The sequence below is a fragment of the Chiloscyllium plagiosum genome, unplaced genomic scaffold (genome assembly GCF_037043375.1).
Source record: "Chiloscyllium plagiosum isolate Xiang-an unplaced genomic scaffold, Cpla_swu_hap1 HiC_scaffold_9, whole genome shotgun sequence".
NCBI classification, from domain to species: Eukaryota; Metazoa; Chordata; class Chondrichthyes; order Orectolobiformes; family Hemiscylliidae; genus Chiloscyllium; species Chiloscyllium plagiosum.
In genome coordinates, this window is record NW_028270147.1 from 22,038,984 (window position 1) to 22,061,288 (window position 22,305).

Genomic DNA, 22,305 nt, shown 5'->3' on the forward strand with positions numbered 1-22,305 from the left:
CTCAGAGGTTAAAGAAAACACCCACCCTCCTGCGTTCAGGGCTGGCAACGGTTAAGATGGGACGAGTGGCCTGAACGCCTCGAGGCTGGGAGGAGGGATTCCAGCTGCTGCCGCTGGGGGGGGGAGGGGGAAGGAGAAGCTCTCACGGAGGTCGGTGGGCGGGGCAGTGGCGCCGGAAGTGCGGTACTCTCCGGCTTCGCGGATGGTTTCCGGTAGCCGATTCAAGATGGCGCCGTGGCCGGGAGACGGGGAATGAGTGTGGGACAGACAAGGAGGTTGACTTGGTGACCACAGCCGGCCGCATTGGGGCCTGGATACTCGGGGATTTACCGGGAGCTTCTGAGGACCGCGTCGGTGGGATCGGAGGAGACAGCGAGGGATCTTGTGGAGGAGGAAAGGAGAGTTTAAATCAGAAACTGTGGGCGGGAGGGGGGGGTGGTGTCAGGTTTTTTTTAAAATCCAGGGAAGGCTTTTTACTTTTGAAACACTTCCTCGAGCCATGGCTTCGGCCTCCGGCAACGACGACGATCTGACAATCCCCCGGGCGGCCATCAATAAAATGATCAAAGAGACGCTGCCTAACGTGCGGGTGGCGAACGAAGCCCGGGAGCTGGTGGTGAGCTGCTGCACCGAGTTCATTCACCTCATCTCCTCCGAGGCCAACGAGATCTGCAACAAGTCGGAGAAGAAGACCATCTCCCCGGAGCACGTTATCCAAGGTGAGGGCAAGGGCAGGGCCGAGGCCCCGGTGGGTGGTCGTGGTGACAAGAGTCAAAGGGAACCGAGCATTGGACACGTGTTTCACACTCGGTTTAGTTATTCATTTGTCGGTTTGGTGTCTCGGATGGGAACAGTCACCTGAACCCAGTTTGTCACTCGGGAGGGAAATTGCTTTCATCAGCCCTAATTTCTCCATACCAGCCTTGAGACAAGGTAGCGGGCTTGGATTTGATAATGAGAGCTATTCTTTGCTTTGCATCTCCGTTGAACACATTCCCCAACTTAAGTAATATTTCAGATTTCGTCGTTAAGTGGTTGGATAGTTCCGAGAATGCAATTTTTTTTAAAGATTGCGGTGAAGCTTATTCTAAATGAGAGGTCGTGACAAGGTTTTAAACAAAAAACCGAAAGATCTGCAAATGCTGGAAATCCGAAACAAAAACAGAAATTGCCGTAAAAAGTCAGAACATCTGAAGAAGGATCACTGGAGCCAAAATGTCAATTCTGATGCCTCTCCATAAATGCTGCTAGAACTGCTGAGTTTTTCCAGCAATTTCTGTTTTTGTTAGTGATAAGACTTTGTTGATTGTGAAAATATTTTAAAGCCTTTTATGGATGTGAATCGTGGAGGCAATTGAGTTGTTTCCATAAGCCTGACCAACAAATTAGTTTGCTTGTACAGTTGTACAGAAATTGCTTCATAAGTGCTATTGAAAATGTGAATATTAAAGTAATAATCATGTTGAATTTTTTTCTAACTTGTGATCACCTTAATTCAGTTGTAGAATTGTTATTGAATATTCTTTGCCATACATTGAGAAATTATGATTACAAGCACATGTTCATTTGTAGTTTATGGGCAATTCTGTTTGTACTGGATGTATTTTGTTGCAGAAGGATTATGAAGATTTCAAGCTAACTTAAATAATATGAGCTTGTCTTTTGGAGAAGCTACTTCCATGGTTTAACAGTATGCTTATGAATTACAATTATGTCTTTTTTTACAAATAATGCCATAAATGCTAATGTATCAAATTGGCCAGATTCAGAAGAAGTTAGTATAGCATGTTTACATTTGTCAGTTCTATAAATATATTTCGATATTGATATGCAATCAAACCAGAATTTGTACAATTATATTTTTCAGACTACGGCTATGGCTTAAATAGAATACTGCAGGAAAGCTTATGTATGTTTAGGGTCATCGTTAGAATAATATTGGCCTGAATTGGATAATTACACAGTTAAATATAATTTATTCTGATTAATTAGGTGAATTAATTTGTTGTATTCTGTGAAAGATTCAAACCAGAACTCACTGATAGACCAGTCCATTTCTTCCTGCAGACTGACAATCAATGTGGCATGTTTCCTGGCCTTAAGATGCCATTAACTGTCTCATTTTATAACTGACTAGGTACCAGTGTCTACATTGGATGGCATGTAAATCAAAAAAAATTGTGAAAAACCCTACTGACTCTTGCAGTTGTGGATTGACCCTGTTTGGATCCTTTCTAAATGTTGGCTTCAATCAAAGCAAGTTGCCTTGTGACTTCACCCCTTCTTTAGATGGTTAAGTAAGATGAGAATATACGAGCAAACAAAAAGATTAATAAAACCAGCCAAGTTAGTTTGAACTCAAAGGCAGTTTTTCCTTTAGGTCAACCTTCCCTTGCATCTTCCAGATTCATCACTTGCCCTGAGACTTTTAATTGACACAAGATGTAAGCTATTCAGCTGGACAGGTGCCAGCAATGTTGCTTAGTGACAGTAACGTGAATGAGTAGTCAGCCATTTTCTCTCTTCACTCAAGCAACATTTACACACTGAATATTGATCAGGAATTTGTTATGTACTTAAACTCTGGTTGCTCTAGAACTGTCAGGTTCTTGTCTAGACCAAGTAATGGGATATATTCATCTTTTATTAACTTCCCTTTTCTGTGTTGGTAAATGTAGGAACATCATTTTAAGGTAAAAACCCGCTGATGATTGCTCACTATTTTTAGTGCATCTTTAAACATTTAACCTTTGAAGCCAGGTTAAGGTTCCCACTGTGCATATGAGCACAATCAAAGAGCCAATTTCGTGTTTTTCACAGACTGTTTCTTTTTCAGCTGCTTTTCAGCTGAAAGTTGTTGAATATACCAAAGGCCGTGGAAATCGTCCTGTAGAAAGACACGGTGTGAGCAAATGCAGCGTTCGTTTGTGATGAAAACAGAAAGTTTGGGTAGGTTTTTAAGAAAAACTGCCTCATGGTTTGATTCTAAAAGGCAAGTTTTTAAAAATGATAAAATACTTGATTGGGCAACTGAGGGTTTGGAATTTTTGGAAATCAGATGTTAAATGTTTTAGTAATAGCATTGATACCAAGATTAGACGAATTATTTGCTGAGCAGAAAGTGATAAATGAAACTGGAGTTTTCTCGTTTTATAGCTGCGCAAGTACTCTGCAGTTTTTGTTTGCTTTTAAAACAAAAGCCTCTTGTGCAGCAATTTGAAGTCAGTATTAAACTTCTTTTCACAAAAATACCAGTTATTGCTAAGCACAATATGCATCACCTGCACGAAATCCATATTCTAGTTCGTTCAGGATAAATAAATCAGCTCAGCTGCATGTGCAATGGCACATTCAGCATTTCTAATTATGTAATGTGCATGGAGCATTGCAAACCAATGGACCTGTATATTTTTAAAATGCTTACCATCAGTGAGTTTTTGTGTAGTTCTGGTAACAGGAACAATGGTGAATGGCCATGGAGTAGAAATGTGGCTGTCAAATTTTAGATTAGATTAGATTACTTACAGTGTGGAAACAGGCCCTTGGGCCCAACAAGTCCTCACCGCCCCGCCGAAGCGCAACCCACCCATACCCCTACATTTACCCCTTTCCTAACACTACGGGCAATTTAGCATGGCCAATTCACCTGACCTGCCCATCTTTGGACTGTGGGAGGAAACAGGAGCACCCGGAGGAAACCCACGCAGACACGGGGAGAACGTGCAAACTCCACACAGTCAGTCGCCTGAGGCGGGAATTGAACCCGGGTCTCTGGCGCTGTGAGGCAGCAGTGCTAACCACTGTACCACCGTGCCGCCCTTGTGTAAGTGATCTCAATAGTCCTAAAATTAACTACATAGAAAGCCAAATTCAAGCATGTCAATCATAGCAAACAACTTGTAAAATTATTTGTTGGTACTACATACTGAAACACTTTTGGGAAGTTGAAATAGTTTAATTCAGCCCCTGTTTCTTTATTGCCCCGAAACATGGAAAACCATATTTCATAAGTAATCATTTAGTGTGAAACAGTGATAAATTTCCTCTTCTGACTGTATTGGTAAAGGTGAAAGATTAAATGTGTGGGTTTTTTTAGGGTTGTGTATGGAGCATGATCAATTCAAGCTGAACTTCTCATGGCTTTGTTCACTGGGCCTCTTCCCTAAGTGTGGGTTCATTTCTGTTTCTTCATAGTAGAATTGTTAGCTGCATTATCTGACATTTAACTGCTCATTGATATTGATATGACAGGAAAGGAAAAGCATCTTAGCCAGAGTAAATATACAGTAGTGTCATTGTTAGGTCTATTTCTGCCATTATAACATTGCTTGAATGTACTCTTGTCTACTACCCCAGTGACTTGGCTGTTTGCATGTACTTCTGGGTGACCTACTATATTATACCTTTTGTGAACTTGAGTCCTCAATAAAACTGCTACCCGTGTCTTAACTGCCATTAGATTCCATTTAGCTACCGCCCTTTGTAATCGATGGTTGTGGGGAAAAGGTAGGAAAGTGGAGTTTAGGATTACCTGATCAGCCAAAATCTTGTTTAGTGGTGGAGCAGACTCAATGAGTTGAATGGCCTACTTCTGCTTTATCTTATAGAGTTATGATGTGGGAGGCCTACTTTTGTTGCTAGGTAAGGAATTTATTTTTAGAACACACCTTTGTTTTCAAATCCTTTCACACCCTCACCCATCCATGTGTGTAATCTACTGCAAAGTCTTCTGGGATATCATTGCTTATCAAATTCTGGACTCTCAAACATTCTCAGGTTTAATAACCCCATCATTGATGACTGTACCCTCTATTTACTTAGGTCAGAAGGTCTGAAACTGCCTCCCCCCACCTCTGTACCTCACTTTCCTTTTTATTAAGGTGCTCCTAAAAATGAAGCTAGAAACAGTAGAGCCCAGAGACTTGTGGTGGCCTTAAAATGTACTTGTGATAAAATGGTGAGTAGAATGTTGTCTTTTATATTTAGCAAATCTAGAAACAGGAAAAGAATCAGTCATGCTTCAGAAATACAGCAACATTGTTGGACTGCACCTGGATTACATGTTTTGATATGGGAAGGGGATTTGAAATAGTGCTGGTATGGATTGCTAAAGGTTTAATAAGCAAAGAGAACCGATAGAGTCTTGAATGGTAGAGCACATTACATACCCGCAATATTACAGAGCATTGACCCACCTTTGTTGGAGTATTGTCACAATATTTCAGGCAAAACATTTGGACGTTGCATTCCATCTGGATTAGGGATTTATCCTGTTATGTTTTGATCGATTTATTGATTGATCTTTAAACTTTGTCTATATTTAATTTTAATTTCTGTCCTATATCTGGTAATTACTGAGGCCTATTAACAATTCTGTATTTCTGACATTTTGCTCTTGCTATGAAATCTGGAAGTAATAAGAAATATGTTAAGGGGCACCTTGCTATATATTTTGCACTAAGCTGGCACGTGGGTAGCGAAGACATTTTCTGTTCCTATTTTCTATTTTTTTCCTATTTTTATTTGCATTAGAACTTCTAAAGTTTTATTTTGTAGCTGGGCTTTCAAAACTAGAATCCATAGTTGTGCATATGTTCTTGAATTAAGCAACTTTGTTTTTTTTTTCCTATAGTTTAAAATCCTTTTGTTCATGTGACATAGTAACAAGATATACAGAGGAACCTTGATTATCCGGCATTTGATTACCTGAACGATTAACCGAACAAAATACTGCCCGCCCATGTCCTTCTGATAATCGAGGTTCCTCTATGCTTAATGACTGTAGACTAGAATTAAACTTACTTGGAACTTATGTTATGCTATATGGTAATGTCTTGCCACTCGCAAGTTTGTTCTTCATGAATTTGCTTATCTTGCAACATTTACTGTACACTTGTGTGCTGACTGTGAATCTAGTCTTTGCTTATCCAAAGTTTAAAAGAAAAACTTACTTCCTAGTGTGAAAATGTGGGCTATGCATGTGTCACATACAGTGCTCAGATGTTCACTGTTTGCAAAAATAATAATTGGTCGTATCATTCTCTGGTAGTGCATCCTCACAAATAGCAGAACTTTGCCGTGTATTGCATGATAGCTAGCCATCTCAACTCAAGTGATTGGTTTAACTTTGTTAAGGATTTTCTGTCATTATAGGCACAAATGTTTGAAAGTCGGTGTTGTCTGTTCATATACCCACATGTACAAACAAACAGAAATGCATAAATTGCTTACAAGTTTGTTAGTTGCTAAAATACTGCTTTCTGATGGCTTGAGGATGGTAAAGAGTGGATAATACAGTGAATGTCTCCACATCCAGCTACTTTTGATGCGAAGTATTTCAATAAAGTTGAGATTTACGACCATATTTGTGACATTTGACTGTTTTACTTTGCACTGTTAAAGAACTTGATTATTATATTTAGAATGATTGTGTTGTGACATGGGCAAACTTGCAACACAGAAATGATTTGTCCTGTGCAGTAATCTGTGAAAATCAGAGAGACCAAGAATTAATTAAAGTAAAAATTAACAACTTTATTCTTAAAGTATAACAGAGAATAATTAACACTATTTACAACTCCTTCCTCTAAACTATCTTTTACTTCCCCTTTTATAATACTAGTTTGATTAAAAACCGCCGATTAAGATTTACTGAAAAATTCACATTTCAAAACTAGTCAGCTGTCAAATGTTCTCTTTGTAGATTTGCTCTCCAGATTGATGTTTTTGTCTGTGCAAACCCCTTCTGTAGACATTTCTGACTTTCCCTCCCCACCCCTTTCCGCCCCACCTCCAAACAGACCCCACCACCAGGGATATATTTCCCTCCCCACCCCTTTCCGCCTTCCGCAAAGACCGTTCCCTCCATGACTACCTGGTCAGGTCCACGCCTCCCTACGACCCACCCTCCCATCCTCGCACTTTCCCCTGCCACCGCAGGAAGTGTAAAACCTGTGCCCACACCTCCTCCCTCACCTCTATCCAAGGCCCTAAAGGAGCCTTCCACATCCATCAAAGTTTTACCTGCACATCCACTAATATCATTTATTGTATCCGTTGCTCCCGATGCGGTCTCCTCTACATTGGCGAGACTGGGCGCCTCCTAGTAGAGCGCTTTAGGGAACATCTCCGAGACACCCGCACCAATTAACCAAACCGCCCCGTGGCCCAACATTTCAACTCCCCCTCCCACTCTGCCGAGGACATGGAGGTCCTGGGCCTCCTTCACTGCCGCTCCCTCACCACCAGACGCCAGGAGGAAGAACGCCTCATCTTCCGCCTCGGAACACTTCAACCCCAGGGCATCAATGTGGACTTCAACAGCTTCCTCATTTCCCCTTCCCCCACCTCATCCTAGCTTCAAACCTCCAGCTCAGCACTGTCCCTTGTCTTGTCCGGACTTGTCCGACCTGCCTAGCTCCTTTTCCACCTATCCACTCCACCCTCTCCTCCCTGACCTATTGCCTTCATCTCCTCCCCCACTGGCCTGTTGTGCTCTGTGCTGCTCTCTCCCCACCCCCACCCTCCTCTAGCTTATCTCTCCACGCTTCAGGCTCGCTGCTGAAGGGCTGATGAAGGGCTTTTGCCCAAAACGTCGATTTTGAAGCTCCTCGGATGCTGCCTGAACTGCTGTGCTCTTCCAGCACCACTAATCCAGAAATCTGGTTTCCAGCATCTGCAGTCATTGTTTTTACCCCATTTCTGACTAGCAGTCTACATCTGATGGTCTTTTAGTAGTTCTCTCCCAACTGTTCAATTTTTTCTGGTCTTATACCCCCAAAGCATCAGGTTGTGTCATTGGCTTTTAAGATTGTCAGTATACTAAATTCAAACTTGATTAGAGTTTGGGTTTTTTGGGGGGTATAATTTAAACTGATTGGCCGTATTTGAATTTGTTATTGTCTTCAGGCAACCAGCTACCCAAGCTACTGGACCAAAAGGTTACATTATATCTTGTTCAGAACACTTGGTACTGTCCGGTAGTTTTGATAGCTTTTAACTTTCTTAAAGGTACAGTACACCCGCATCTTCACAACACCTCCTAATCATAATAAAAAGATGGCTTCATTTTTTTATATTCTTTAAATACATTACCCTAACATTGATAAGTTTAATTTAAGTTCACCTTAATATCTTCCTATAAGACTGTACGTAAAACATTAAATACAATTCGCATCTAAACTTTATCAGTTAAATCCGCGATAACGCATCTGCGATTACTTTCTTCTGACCCGCAACATGTATGATTTTTAAATTAAAAGTCTGTAAGGTAAGACTCCAACAAAATAGTCTCATATTCTTGTCTTTAAAGCCTTCTAAGAATGTAAGCGGATTATGATCCATGTTCACAACTGTCTCTTGACACGTTGTTCGTGACATACACATTATAATGTTGTAAGGCCAGTACCAAACTCAGTAGTTCTTTTTCAGTCGTGGAGTATTTCCTCATTGGGATGTCAAGCTTCTTCGAAAAGTAACCAACTGGCAGTTCAGTCCCATCCTCATCTTCCTGGAGGAGTACAGCTCCAACTCATATGTCACTAGCATCGATGGCAACTTAAAAAGTTTTTGGAAAGTTTGGTGTAGCTAAAACTGGTTTGGTCGTTAATATCGATTTCAAATGGTTGAATGCCTCCTGGCATTGTTTTGTCCACCAAAACTTTGTGTTGTTCTTCAGCAAATCGATTAACGGTGCTGTTACATTGCTGATGTTTGGAACAAAGTTCCAATAGAATTTGCTGAGGTTGGTCATGGAAATTCATCGAAGGTCTTCATCTTTGTGTTCCGTGGGGTCACCCTTCCATGACTGATGTTATGTCCCAAGAATGTTATCTCTGCTTTTGCAAATTCCATTTTATTTAAGTTTATCACCAGTTTTGCTTCTCGTAGTCATTCAAAGAGCTCTGCCAACTATACCGTGCGATTTTTCCAGGACTTACTAAAGATCACTACATCGTCCAAATACACTGCACAGTTTGTTAACCCAGCCACAACTCTGTTCATGAGTCTTTAGAATGTGGCGGATGCATTCTGCATTCCAAAGGGCATCACTTTAAACTGATCTAGCCCATTTGGGATTACAAACGTAGAAATTTTTTTCGCCAACTCTGATAAAGGTACCTGCCAGTAACCACGCATAAAGTCCAACTTGATGATTTAACTTGCTTGACTGACTGTCTCGATACAGTCCTCCAATCTCTGAATTGGATGTGAGTCCGATTTTGTAACTGCGTTGACCTTACGATATTCCACGCAGAATCGTTGAGTTCCGTCCAGTTTCGGAACTCCACTCACTCTGGCTTGGTTCAATGGTATCCTCATTGAGCATGGTCTCCACATCCATCTGGCTTTGAGAGGATTAAGCCGATAGGAGTGTTGTCTTATCAGAGCAGTATTCCCTACATATATTTCGTGTACAATAGCATTAGTCCTCCCCATCTGATTCTTGCATATGTCCTTGTATTGCAGTAACAAATCTTTCACCTGCGTTCTGAGACAGATAGCTTACTAACCTATCCTACTCCTCAAGGACGACTTCATTTGTTAATCTATTTTGAACACATCAAAATCCAAATCTGGATTTGATTCCTCACTCTGCAGTAACTAACACCTGATTCTCCAGTTTTTTCTCTCTAGTATAATACGATTTTGACATGTTCACATAACATACCTGATACCTTTTTTCTATCTGACATCTTCACTAGATAGTTCACCTGACTCAACCTTTTCTCAATTTGATAGGGACCACTAAACCTGGCTCTGAAGTGATCTCCTATCACTGGTAACAGTACTAACACGTCATCCCCCTCAGGAAAACGTCTCAGAGCTTTTATCTGCCACTTGCTTCGTTCTATACTGTACCCTCTTTAGGTGCTGTTTAGCTAACTCACCTACTCTGTTAAATCTCTTCCTCACCCCAGATACATAATCTAAGTGTGAGATCTCTGACTTTGGTCCTGTCAGTTTTTATTTAATTAATTTCAAAGGGCCTCTTGCTTCATGCCCAAAAAATTAACTTGAAGGGTGTGAACTGAGTAGATTCATTTGGGGCACCTTTAATGGCAAACATACGAATGGGATACCTTTAACCCAATCATTCTGGTAATCCTGACAGTATGCTGTCAACATGGTCTTCAAGGTCTGATGTCACCTTTCTAAAGCTCCCTGGGATTCAGGATGATACGCATTGTATTTAAAGTAAGCTATCCATAAGCACCTTAAACAGCCTAGCAGTAAAATTTGACCCTTTGTCTGACTAAATCTCTCTAGGTAGCCCACACCATGTGAAGAAAGCAACTAACTCCTTTACCACCTTTATTGCCTTGATACTCCGTAATGGAATTGTCTCCAGAAATCTGGTAGACACATCCATTATGGTTAACAAGTACTGGTTCCCACTTTTAGGAGGGGACCCACACAATCAATAATAATCTGAATGAAAGGTTCTTTGAATGCTGCAATTGGCAACAACGGTGCTGGTTTTATTACCTACATTTTATTGCCTTACCTACCTTTTGCTACGTATGACACGTACAATAAGAGTTAACCACATCCTGTGCATTCCAGGCCAATAAAAAATGTTTTTGTACCTTAACCTGACTCTTTCACACCTCTAGGTGACCTCCTACAGTTAGTTCATGTGCTACCAGTAACACCACCTGTCTGTTTTCTACTGGCAACACAATCTGGTGCGCTTTGGCCCATTTCTCCTCTGCACTAACCTGCTGTGGTGTCCATTTCCATCTTAGGATTCTGTATTTCAGATAATAACCCTCTGGAATATTGTCTGTCTCCTCTTTGCAGTATGCATCCACATATTATATATGTTTTATCATCTTGTCTTGCTGTTGCAAGTCTCTTAGCCTTTTAGGGCGAAGTACTTCTGTCTGACCCTCTGCCTGTTCAGGTTTTTCTTATACCGTTACGTCAAACAGTCTGCTAACTGAACCTCAACTCTTTCATCTTTATCTTTACTTTTTGCTTCGTGCTGTGACTTATGATAGTGGGATATGGTTATCACATAGTCTGGGAAAATACCAGGATATTTCTGTTTTAACTCCTCAGTTTCTTGGTCTTCCTTGGGCTTCTCCACAACAAGGGATGTCACTCCCATCTTGGATCCTGTCAAATCATTCCCAAGAACAAACTGAATTCCTGGAACTGACACTCTGTCAGTCACTCCCACTGTAACTTGCCCAGTCTTGAGTTTGCACTCCAACCTGATCATACATTGGGAAAAGCTAAATTTCTGTCCATCTACCCCACAAATTACCACACTCTCTGGTAACAAATCAGAAAGCGTGTACATTCGCTCTTCCCTTACTCTGTGACTGGTTAGATCATGTATCTCTCAAAATTATAACTTCTTGTCCTCTCTCTGTTCTTTCTGAGTAAACTTTACCCACAGAGGCAAATTCTTTGTAGAGATCAGGTACTAACTCCATACCCAGCCCCTGCTGAGGCTGTGCACTCTACTGCAGTTCCTTGGCTCTTCTTGGGGTCTCCTTTACTATCTTCAATAATGTCACTGCCTAAGCTTCTTTTCCCACAGTGCCTTCCTTTTTTTTATAGATATTTTTATTAGAAATTTAACATTTTTACAAGTTTACAAAAATAAACAAAACTCTCAGATATAAACATTGATATACAATTAGCTCAAATATACAATAGCCAAAATTTAACAAAAAAAAACAAAACAACAAAAAACAAAAAAAAACAAACAAAACTCAACTATCTACTAATCTAACCTACAACTAACCAGAGTATATATTTAAGTCTCTTACATGCTCGGGATGTGTTAGCATCAGATATAATAAAACCCGTATTCGTGCGGGATTCCTCCCCCGAGTGGCCCCGGACCAGCCAGGTTTGTAATCTCAATTAAATAAAAGCCCTTGTTAGGATAGCCGAAATATCTGTATTTATGTAATTCAAAAAGGGCTGCCATATTTTATAAAATAATTCGGTCTTTCGGTGCACCATATTTGTAAGGAAGTCAAGGGGAATACATTCCATAATTAGTCTGTGCCAATTTGAAAGTCCAGGGGGGCCCTCAGCCGCCCAGTTCACCAAAATATTTTTCCTTGCACAGAAAGAAAGAATAGAAAATAGTCTCTTCCCGTACGTGTCCAGGGAGGGAAAGTTCGAAAAGCCCAAGAGGAGAGATACAGGGTCCACTTTAATTTCCATTCCTAAAATTTCTGTCAGGGTACTTGCTACTTTAGTCCAATATCTACGGATCTTATGACAGGTCCATAAGCAATGTACAAGAGTGCCCACCTCTATTTTGCATTTAGGACACATTGGAGATGCTCCTGCCTTAAATTTTGCCAATTGAACCGGTGCTATATGGGCCCTATGAAGTATCTTCAGCTGGATAGCCTGGGTTCTGTTACAAATAGTAATTCTTCTAGCATTTTCCCAAATATCATTCCACGTTTCTGTGGAGATTTCTAGTCCCAGATCCTGATCCCATGTTTTAAGCAGATTATCCATATCTCCCGATACTTCATCATGTAGTAAATGATAAATAGTACTGACGGAAGATACCCCCACTGGTCGTAGGACACTACATTCTCTATCGGATTTGTAAAGACTATCTAATAACGTAGTCTTCTTCTTTATATAATCTCGAATTTGGAAGTATCGAAAGAGGTCTCCATTGGGTAATCCGAATTTCTGACGCAGCTGTTTGAAAGACATCAGGACCCCATCTTTAAATAGATCCCCTAGACATGAGATACCCCTGGATCTCCAGAGTTTAAAAGTGGCATCTGTTAACCCCGGTTGGAATCAGTGCCTTTCTTTAATGGCCAGCAATGTGACTTTACATGTCCCACCTTCTGGCAGTGAAAACCTTTTCACAGTGCCCTTCTGAAACTACTGCCACTGTAATTGTCTGTGTCCCACTCCATTACAGTGAAAACACCTGAGGCCTTTCACTTCCTTTTCACTCTCTTGGGTTTCTTTAATATGTGGTAAATTCTTACCAGTGTTCTCTACTCTTGGTTTGGTAGTGTAAGATCTCACTGTCTCCCAACTTCTATCCCTTACAGGACGAAATTCTGGCCGGAAGCTTGGCTTATGCACCAACATGTACTCATCTCCTAATTCTGCTGTCCTTCTCGCTTCCTGAACTTTCTGTTCCTCTACCTGAATACTTACCATCTCTGGAAGTAAGTTTGTAAACCCCTCTAGCAGAATAATCTCTCGTGGAGCCTCAAAGGCCCTATCTCTTTTGAAAGCACGCACTCTTCTTTCAAAATGACTGTTTAATTCTTTCGAACTCAACATAAGTCTGACCTGGTTCCTCCTTTATGTTTCTGAACTGCTGTCTATATGCTTCCGGGTACCAATTCATAAGCACTTAAAATAGCCTGTTTAACCACTTCATAATCTCTTAACATCTCATCTGACAGTGTGGCAAATACCTCTGTCTACTAGTTTAGTCTGAACTAGCATTACCTATAAATCATCGGACCACTCCAACTGCCTAGCCAAGTTTTCAAATGAAATAAAGATGGCTTCAACATCTTTCTCATCAAAATGTGGCAGAGTTTTGACATATTTATATATATCACTACCTTTTCATGTCCATTCTGTTAATGGCCTTTTTCTTCTAAACTTTCTTGGCAAATTTGAGAATCATCTTCAAAACCTAGAATGTCTTTAACAATTTTAAGAGCCATTTCTCTCTCTTTTAATTTAATCAACCACAAGTCACCAAAATTAAACAAATTGCCTCACCTATGTTTTATTTAAAGATCTGGGACACTAACCTTACAAGCATTTAAATCTGGAATTTTTTGTACCCCCAAATCTAGTCAAATCTATCTAAACCAGTTCAAATCCCAAATCCAAGACTCAAACTGTTCAAAGCGCGGACACCCCCCCCCCCCCCCCCCCCCAAAACATGATTCAAATCCGAACCACGAGTCCCCCAAACTGTTACGACACCGGTAAACCCTCCTGCTTAATTTAAACCTGCAACACAGAAAGATTTATCCTGTGCAGTAACCTGTGAAAATCAGAGAGGCTAAGAATTATGTAATGTTAAAATTAACAACTTTATTTCTGTAACAGAATAATTAATTAACAACTGTTTGCAACTCCTTAAAGGTACAATCTTTTATTTTCCCTTCTATAATACTAGTCCAATAAAAAAAACCCCGATTTAAGATTCGCTGAAAAATTCAAATTTCAAAACTAAAAATTTGCTCTCTAAGTCGGTGTCAATGTTTTTCTCTGTGCAAACTCCTTCTATAGACAGGTACCTCTCAGACAGTTCTGACTAACAGTATACATCTGATGGTCTTTTGGCGGTTCTCTCTCAACTGTTCAATTTTTTCCAGTCATATAGTACCAAAGCATCAGATTGTGTCATTGGCTTTCAAGGTTGTCGAATTCGTATTTTCTGGGGGGGTGCGGGGCAGAGTATAACTTAAACTGATTGGCCATATTTGAATTTATTTTTGTCTCCAGGCAACCAGCTACCCACGCTACTGGACCAAAGGTTACATTATATCTTGTTCAGAACATTTGGTGCTGTCAGGTAGTTTTGCTAGCTTTTAACTTTCTTAAAGGTACAATGCACCCACATCTTCATAATAATTAACTGATTATTTTCTTACATTTGGATATTGCACATCTTAGTATTTTACAAGACCCATAAAGAACATGATGATTTCATTGCACGTTTGATAGAGAAACTGTAGGCCATGGTGTAGGCCCTTCATCTACTTCTCAAGTTTTGCAAGCTCCTTGAAGTATAATACCATATGTAGAAAGTAACAAAGCATTGTTACGGTGAGCTTTTTTTCAGCTGAATATCAAAAAGGCAAGTTTGGAAAGGTGAAACAAAATTTTGAAGATACTTATATTAGAAATATGAAATCATTTGAAAGTAACCTTAATCAAATTTGATGCAATAAATGCTTTAAGCAGTAGATGTAAAATTGACGTAAACTGGTGTAAGGCTGTTTGATTTGGTTTTAACTTTAGCAGACACAATTTAAATCTTCATTGAGTAGTTCAATATTTCCCTACCCTTTACTTGACAGCCATTTAAATTCACTCAGTGTATTAATCCCAAGGGTTCTTATGGCACAGTGTACTTGCCTCTGGGCCAGCAAGTTGGGGTTCACATACTACTTGTTATGGAAGTATATGTAACGTGTCTGACCAAGTTGGTTAAATACTTACAAATTACTCATGGGTGTTTATAATGTTGTTTATTGATATCTGCATAATTAACTTGTTGCAATTCTGGGAATTAAATTGCATGATACTTAGAGCTGACTTCAGTTAGCTGATGATGGATGCATACAAATTATAGCTGTTGATGGGGACAATTACATCAAAATACAAATATGGTTTAATCAAATAAATCCTTGTTTGTTTTTAAATGTATGCAGAATACGTATAGCCAACCATTTTTGCCAGATGATTTAGTGTGTTCTTCTGCTTCCAGAGGTATTTTCTGAGGTACTAATAACCATCTTTTAAACTTGTCAGCAGCTTTCATTTTGTTATCTGTAAAAAAAACCATGGCTGAGGGTGTAGATTAAATTCAGACCTGCAAGTGCAATATTTTTATATCTGCATGTATGATTGGGGGTCAAACAGTGTTTGCAGCCTTAATTTTAAACATTTATTTGATGTGCCCTCTTTTTGTTTTTGCCTTGGTTCTAAGCTGAGATAACTTCATTAGTTTAAACACTATTTCTGAAGATACTTTCACATGTTGAATTGCAGAACTGATGTTTATATTTGCTGTATTAGCACAGTATAGTGTGGGTTTCTCATTTAGTAGTGCACAAGGCAGTAACTATAGAAGGCTTTGTTCTTTTCTCAAGCTAGATTCTGCTTTGCTAAATCACAATAAACTCCTGCCAGATTCTTTATTATGTTTAGCTGAATAATGCTGATGCAGTAAATCTACGTAACGTCGATTTGCAATTGGCCTGATGGTTTCTCGTGCAAACAAACCGATGTGTTGCTGATTTGATCTGATGTGAGTTTTAGTATGCAGTGATAACACTCTTTGATTCCAATATTGTATGTGTATACACTGGATACATCGCTATTTTCTGTATTTATTTATTTATCTTAACTGGAAACACATTTCAATTCCTGATTATGAACTCTTCCTAAGTAAAATTTTGCTCTTCCTTGATGTGCCATCAGATCTGCAACAAAAAGTCACATTGGCCCAGGGCAAGGTTAATGAAAGTGAGCAGTTGCTATTTTGCCACCTTTACCCTTCTGATTTTGTAGCTCGAGAATTTGATACAAATGCAGATTAATGTGGGAATTCTAAAATTGTGCTCTGTCATTCACTGCTCTGCCAAAGAGTGTGCTGTGGACCTCGCCATTATCGGCAGATAGTTAAATGAATAAATTTGATGAGAACCGCCTCTTTATGTGCTCTCATCACTAGAAGCCTCTTTAAAAGTGAAGCCTTGTTTATTGAGGTATAATGGGCTTTTAATGATATCATTAATAATCCTAAGGCAGCAGTCATCACAGATGGTACTAAATCGGATAATTTTAGTATTGGGAGATATCGTCGACAGGGGTATTGTCTTTCACCGCTATTATTTACCTTGGCAAATGAGCCGTTAGCTGAGGCTATCAGGAAGAATCCTCAACTACTGGCGCCAAGGATGGGAATGGGGGAGCAGAAGATCGCCCTATACACTGATGATGTCCTCTTGTTCTTGGCCAATCCAGAGGTGTCCGTTCCTTGATTGATTCAAAAAATTAATTTATTTGTCAGTTTTTCGGGATACAGGGTCAACTTTACAAAATCAGAAGCCGTGCCGGTCAGGGGATTAGTGGAAGTGCCTGATCTGAAGGATGGAATGCAGTTCCCATTTAGATGGTTATCAAAAGGTTTCTTTATATTTGGGAATTTTTATCAGCCTACCTTCCTCCAGCTGTATAAAGCTAACAATGTACAATTACTGGAGAGGATAAAGCAGGATTTGCAGCGGTGGGAGGGATGACCGCTATCATGGTTAGGCTGAATAGCCCTGATTAAAATGAATGTTCTTCCTCGCTTGTTGTACCCCTTATGAATGCTCCTGTTTTGCTGCCCAGACAAGTGTTATGGAGGCTCAGTGGTTGGCTAGGCTCCTTTATTTGGTATCGTAGGTGCCCTCTAATTAAATTCATTAAATTGCAGCTCCCGCAGGGTGATGGGGGAGGTATACCTTCCAAACTTGAAGAGAAATCAAGTAAGCGTCCTGTTAGTATATGTAGGTGACGAGGTACGGGGGGATTCGGCCTGACGTTAAAGCCTCGTAGTTGAGACGTCCCCTAGCTAATCTATTACTCATGGATAAGATGGAATCCGTGATCGAGTAGTGTAAGAACCCAATCATTTTAAATATGGTGAAAGCCTGAAGGATAATGAAGCAAGATGAGAGCAATTGCTTAAGACCTCACCATTTACCCCATTGGTGGGAGCCCAAGGATTTAAACCTGGGGCAATGGACTCCGCCTTTAGGCTATGGGAGAATAAGGGAATCTCTTGTTTGGCAGATTTATTTGAGGGAGAGGTCTTGATGTCATTTAGCCAACTGTCAGAAATATGGATTGTCTAATAGGGACCGTTTCTAGTACTTTTAAATAAGGGATTATATACAAAGGAAGATCATGCTCCTGGCTCAGCCTTACAAGTCAGACGTGGAGAAAAGAGTTCTCTGATGTACGGGCGCTCCTTTAATTAGTTACTTTGAATCGCTTACAGAAGGGACATGCCTTAGGAGATGTGGAGAGACTCTGCAGGACTTTGAATCGGGAACTAGGAGAGGATGTTTCATTGGAAACAGGAAATTATATGGAAAGATGTAAAGAAAATCTCAATATGTAACAAAGCGCAGTCCATGCAATTGAAGATTTTACACAGGGCTCAAATGGCACCAGAGAGGTCAGCTAAGTTCAAGAGAAGAGCATCTCCAGGATGTCCCAAATGCAAAATTAGTATAGGCACACTCACACACTACTATTGGTCATGTTGCAAGATCTGAAGATACTGGAGTACCATACCTACTGGAGCAGAAGGAAGTCCTGGGAATTGAAGTCAAAGTGGACCCGGCATTTCTTTTTCTGGGGTTGCCAGATTTGCCCTCTCTGAGGGAACATAGGAAGAGACAGTAGCATTCCAAACCACCGTGCGAGGAAGAACATTTTAATGAATTGGACGTTGGAAAATACCCTTATGGGGTGGCGCAGGTTGCTGATTGAGCATCTCCCCAAGACTAACTTACAAACATGGTGCACCACAAAACAGCAATTTCATAAGACATGGTGGCCCTTCTAAATTATACTGACGCAGACTTATCGGCAATATTAATTAGGGCTGTGATATACCTGTGGGAATCAGTTTGGGTGCCTGTGGGGCCCTCGAATGGGGAAGCTGGGGAAAACAGTACGGGTACAATGACTGGTGCTCCCAAGGGTGGGAACTTCAGTGGAGGTGTGATGAGTGAAATAGAATAAGGTAATGTGATATAATTTAGTTTAAGTTCAGCTTAATTTAATTTTTATTTAAAGTTAAGTAGATATGTTGTTCTGGTAGAATAGTAAGTAGTTTATTCTTAATATTATTGTGATATGACATTGTACTAACACTGTCTTGTATTTTGGTTTTTTTTATATATAGTTGTTTTGTAACTGATTTGAAAAAGTTTTTAATAAATATATTTATTTTAAAAACAGTTGAAGGCACAGCTTCCAGTTGAGAAAGTTGTATATGGTATGAGCAGGTGGGGAAAGTGTGAAGTTTTGGGTTGCTAAGGCTCAGTTAGCATGACTTCGATCAGATAAGAACTTGCAGTAAACAGTGAGGTGCTGGAGGCAAGGGTATTGGGTTAACAGGATGAAAAAGCATTCATTATGTAAAGGCAGTTAACAAGGTGTAAAAGGATTGATTATGCAAATTCAGTTTAACAAGGTGAAAAGTATTCAATATGTGAAGCCAGTTCAGGTTAAGAACATTCATTGTATAACAGCAGATGGCTTAATCTCTACTGTTGACACTCGCTGATTGTAACGGTCACTCAATCAATATGAATGTTGCCTTATCTGGAAGCTGCTCCCTGTAAGTGACTATATAATTCATTAAGAATCTGCTGTTTGAGAGAAGACTGAGAACTCATGTCTCTGTGCACATGGGTGGTTGTCTCCCTCCCTCCAGGGCCCGGAATAAAGACGAAGGAGGTAAAACTATACTGTGTCTCGGAGCATTTTGCTTCGACTGATAAGCGGATAGGGAAATGGGATGACAATATTGGCATAGTCAGCAGGATCAAAACGAATACTTACGATCGGACGGTGTCAGTGATCACCCGGAACACCGGTGTCATGAGACGGATGAGCCCACATGGTAAGATTGTAAACTTTGGTCCCTCTCAATATTCCTGTGTGTCGGAAACGGTCTCCTTGCTCAATTGCTCTCTATCCTTCAGACTCCTTGAATGGTAATTAGTTCAATTGAGAGACAGTTTCAAAAGCGCACTGATAAACAGAGGTTCGAGTCCTCTGCGCTGTATTGGGGTGTGGTTCCTCTGTTTAAGTGGGGTTTGAGTTCTGTGTTTAATCGAGATTCGCGTTCTCTGTGTTTAAGTGAGGTTCGAGTTCTCTGTGTTTAATTGGAGTTCGAGCCCCGTGAGGAGTAAAGTGAGAAAGAGGTTAAAGTCCCCTAATGGCGAGGTTGAGGCTCTGCGAGTCTTTGTTCTGGGGGAAGAGAGTGGCTAGGATTGTGGCGCCATGTGGTCTGCTGCAAGGGCTTTCTCTTTTTATAAATGTTATTTTAGTGAGAGGATACAAAAAAAAGTGAGAAACGCTGAAATTAAGGTTGTGCTAATACTTGGATTGAAAAGGAAAGTTTCAATGTAAATTGTGCCATGCTAAGTGTGTTTGATTTTTAAAAATTTTGGTTTGTTAAAATCCTGGTTCGGAAAATCCTTTTGAGTAGCTGTTTTGCCTTGTTTGAATTAGGATCTCAATTCAGTATGTTTTGTGGGCTATGTAATGGGGCAGATTTTGTTTTTACATTGAAATTGTACAATATTATGTTCTTTTCAAAATTATCAAACTGGTAACCTTAAAACAAATTCAGTGCCTTGAGCCCCTGATTTGTTTGAAATTCTATAATGTCTGTCCAAAAGATAACAGTTGGGTCAGTGGTCATGCTTCAGCCAAATGAGAGTATTGTATTAAAATAAAATATTTTTATTGCAGTGTTCACAAAAAGAGTGCATTTGAGTTTGATGTTTTGTTAAGATTTCAGAGAATATTAGAAGTTGAGGCTGAGCTGTTTAAATTCTTTCAATTATTGTTAAGACTTCATTGGCCATCCTCTTATTGCAAATTCAAAGACTGTTGATCTCTACCAAAGTTGCCGCTGTAATTCCAACTGTTTTATTTGGGAAGTTTCATTTGGAGAAAATATGTTCAAATGTTCTGCATTTGTTTCCCACAAATATTTGAGATTTAAATCTAAATTGAAACTGCCTCTTCAATTGCTAAAGCACAGAAAATATTTTGTTGTTGTCTTGCTTTTCCAGACTTTCAAAATACATTTCCTGACAGCTTTCACATTAGCCAAGTATTAATTTGTGAAAGGAAAATAATTTTTGAATAACCTGAATGGGGTCCTCAGAGGGTTTGATTTTAGGACCATTTGATTGTTGTTTATAATTGACTGAATTGTTTAGGCAGTACAGTTTAGAAGTTTATGGATTGTTTAAAACTTGATAATGTCATAAATAGTGAACAGAGTAACAGACTTCAAGACGGCTGAAAATGTTGAAATAGGCAGACACAATCTCGTGTAGATAAATGTGACCATCTTCATACTGATAACCACCTTGGCAAGGAAAGAATGAGTGAGGAAATGCAAAGACTTCCAGCAGTTAACATCATCTCTAGAGTTTCTCCATTCACATGTAAAGCATGCCTTCGGACCACCACCCACCCCTCCACAACCTGATCCAACGGATTCAATCAGCTCCTCAGCCATGAGCATGAAAAGTTAAGAAGCCAACAACAGTGAAGATGAAGTCGGTATGCTTTTTGTAAGTGGCCTTCCTACAGACATTAAACCACGTGAGCTTTACCCTGTTTTTCGATTGTTTAAGGGATATGATGGTTCATTGATTAAGCTAACATCACAACAGCCAGTTGGCTTTGTTAGATTTAACAGCAGAGCAGGAGCAGCAAACAATGCTGCATTCACCTGGCCTGCTGCTGCACTGCACACTCGGATGCGCTGGTATCCTCCATCTGAAGCATCTCCGGAAGGATGGAAGTCTTGTCAATTTTGTGAAGTATTTAACTGCCCTTATCCAAGAATTCAGATTTCTCTGAGGAGTGGTCTACAAGGACAAACTGAATGTTGTTTTCAGGTTAGACTTTATTGAAGGAGATTTTGGAGAACTAGCTCATTTCCTCTCGACTTGGAGGGGATGGAGTAGTCACTGAAGATTGTGAATTTAAGAACTTTACTGGTGAATTTCTTTTCCACGTGGGAGGATCCTAGAAATTCTTTTTACTGCACAGACTAGTAATCTGTTGTTATAATAATTGTTTGCTGTGTGTCAATAACATGCTGGTTGTCGGAGTCCTGTGAAAGCTGGTAGTGCCATCTAGCTGGTTATCATGAAATGATAAAAGGAGAGAATGAGAAAGTTTATAAGAGTCATAGAGATGTACAGCATAGAAACAGACTCTTCGGTCCAACCAGTCCATGCCAACCAGATATCCCAATCCAATCTAGTCCCACTTACCAGCACCCAGCCCATATCCCTCCAAACCCTTCCTATTCATATACCCATCCAAATGCCTCTTAAATGTTGCAATTGTACCAGCCTCCACCACTTCCTCTGGCAGCTCATTCCATACACGTACCACCCGCTGTGTGGAAAGGTTGCCCCTTAGGTCTCTCTTATATCTTTCCCCTCTCACCCTAAACCTATGCTCTCTAGTTCTGGACTCCCCGACCCCAGGGAAAAGACTTTGTCTATTTATCCTATACATGCCCCTCATAATTTTGTAAACCTCTATAAAGGTCACCCCTCAGCCTCCAACGCTCCAGGGAAAACAGCCCCAGCCTGTTCAGCCTCTCCCTGTAGCTCAGATCCTCCAACCTTGGCAACATCCTTGTAAATCTTTTCTGAACCCTTTCAAGTTTCACAACATCTTTCCGATAGGAAGGAGACCAGAATTGCACGCAATATTCCAACAATGGCCTAACCAATGTCCTGTACAGCCACAACATGACCTCCCAACTCCTGTACT

The 22,305-nt window shown here is 40.2% G+C and overlaps 1 protein-coding gene across 1 annotated transcript in view; it reads left to right on the top strand.

Moving 5' to 3' along the window:
• Positions 1 to 427: 427 nt before the first annotated feature.
• Positions 428 to 22,305, top strand: part of LOC122554185 (protein Dr1) — a 35,155-nt gene continuing 13,277 nt past the window's right edge. Inside the window, exon 1 of the mRNA XM_043698824.2 lies at positions 428 to 719. Within this exon, the coding sequence (XP_043554759.1) occupies positions 500 to 719 (220 nt within the window). The 5' untranslated portion in view covers positions 428 to 499. The remainder of the gene's footprint in view (positions 720 to 22,305) is intronic.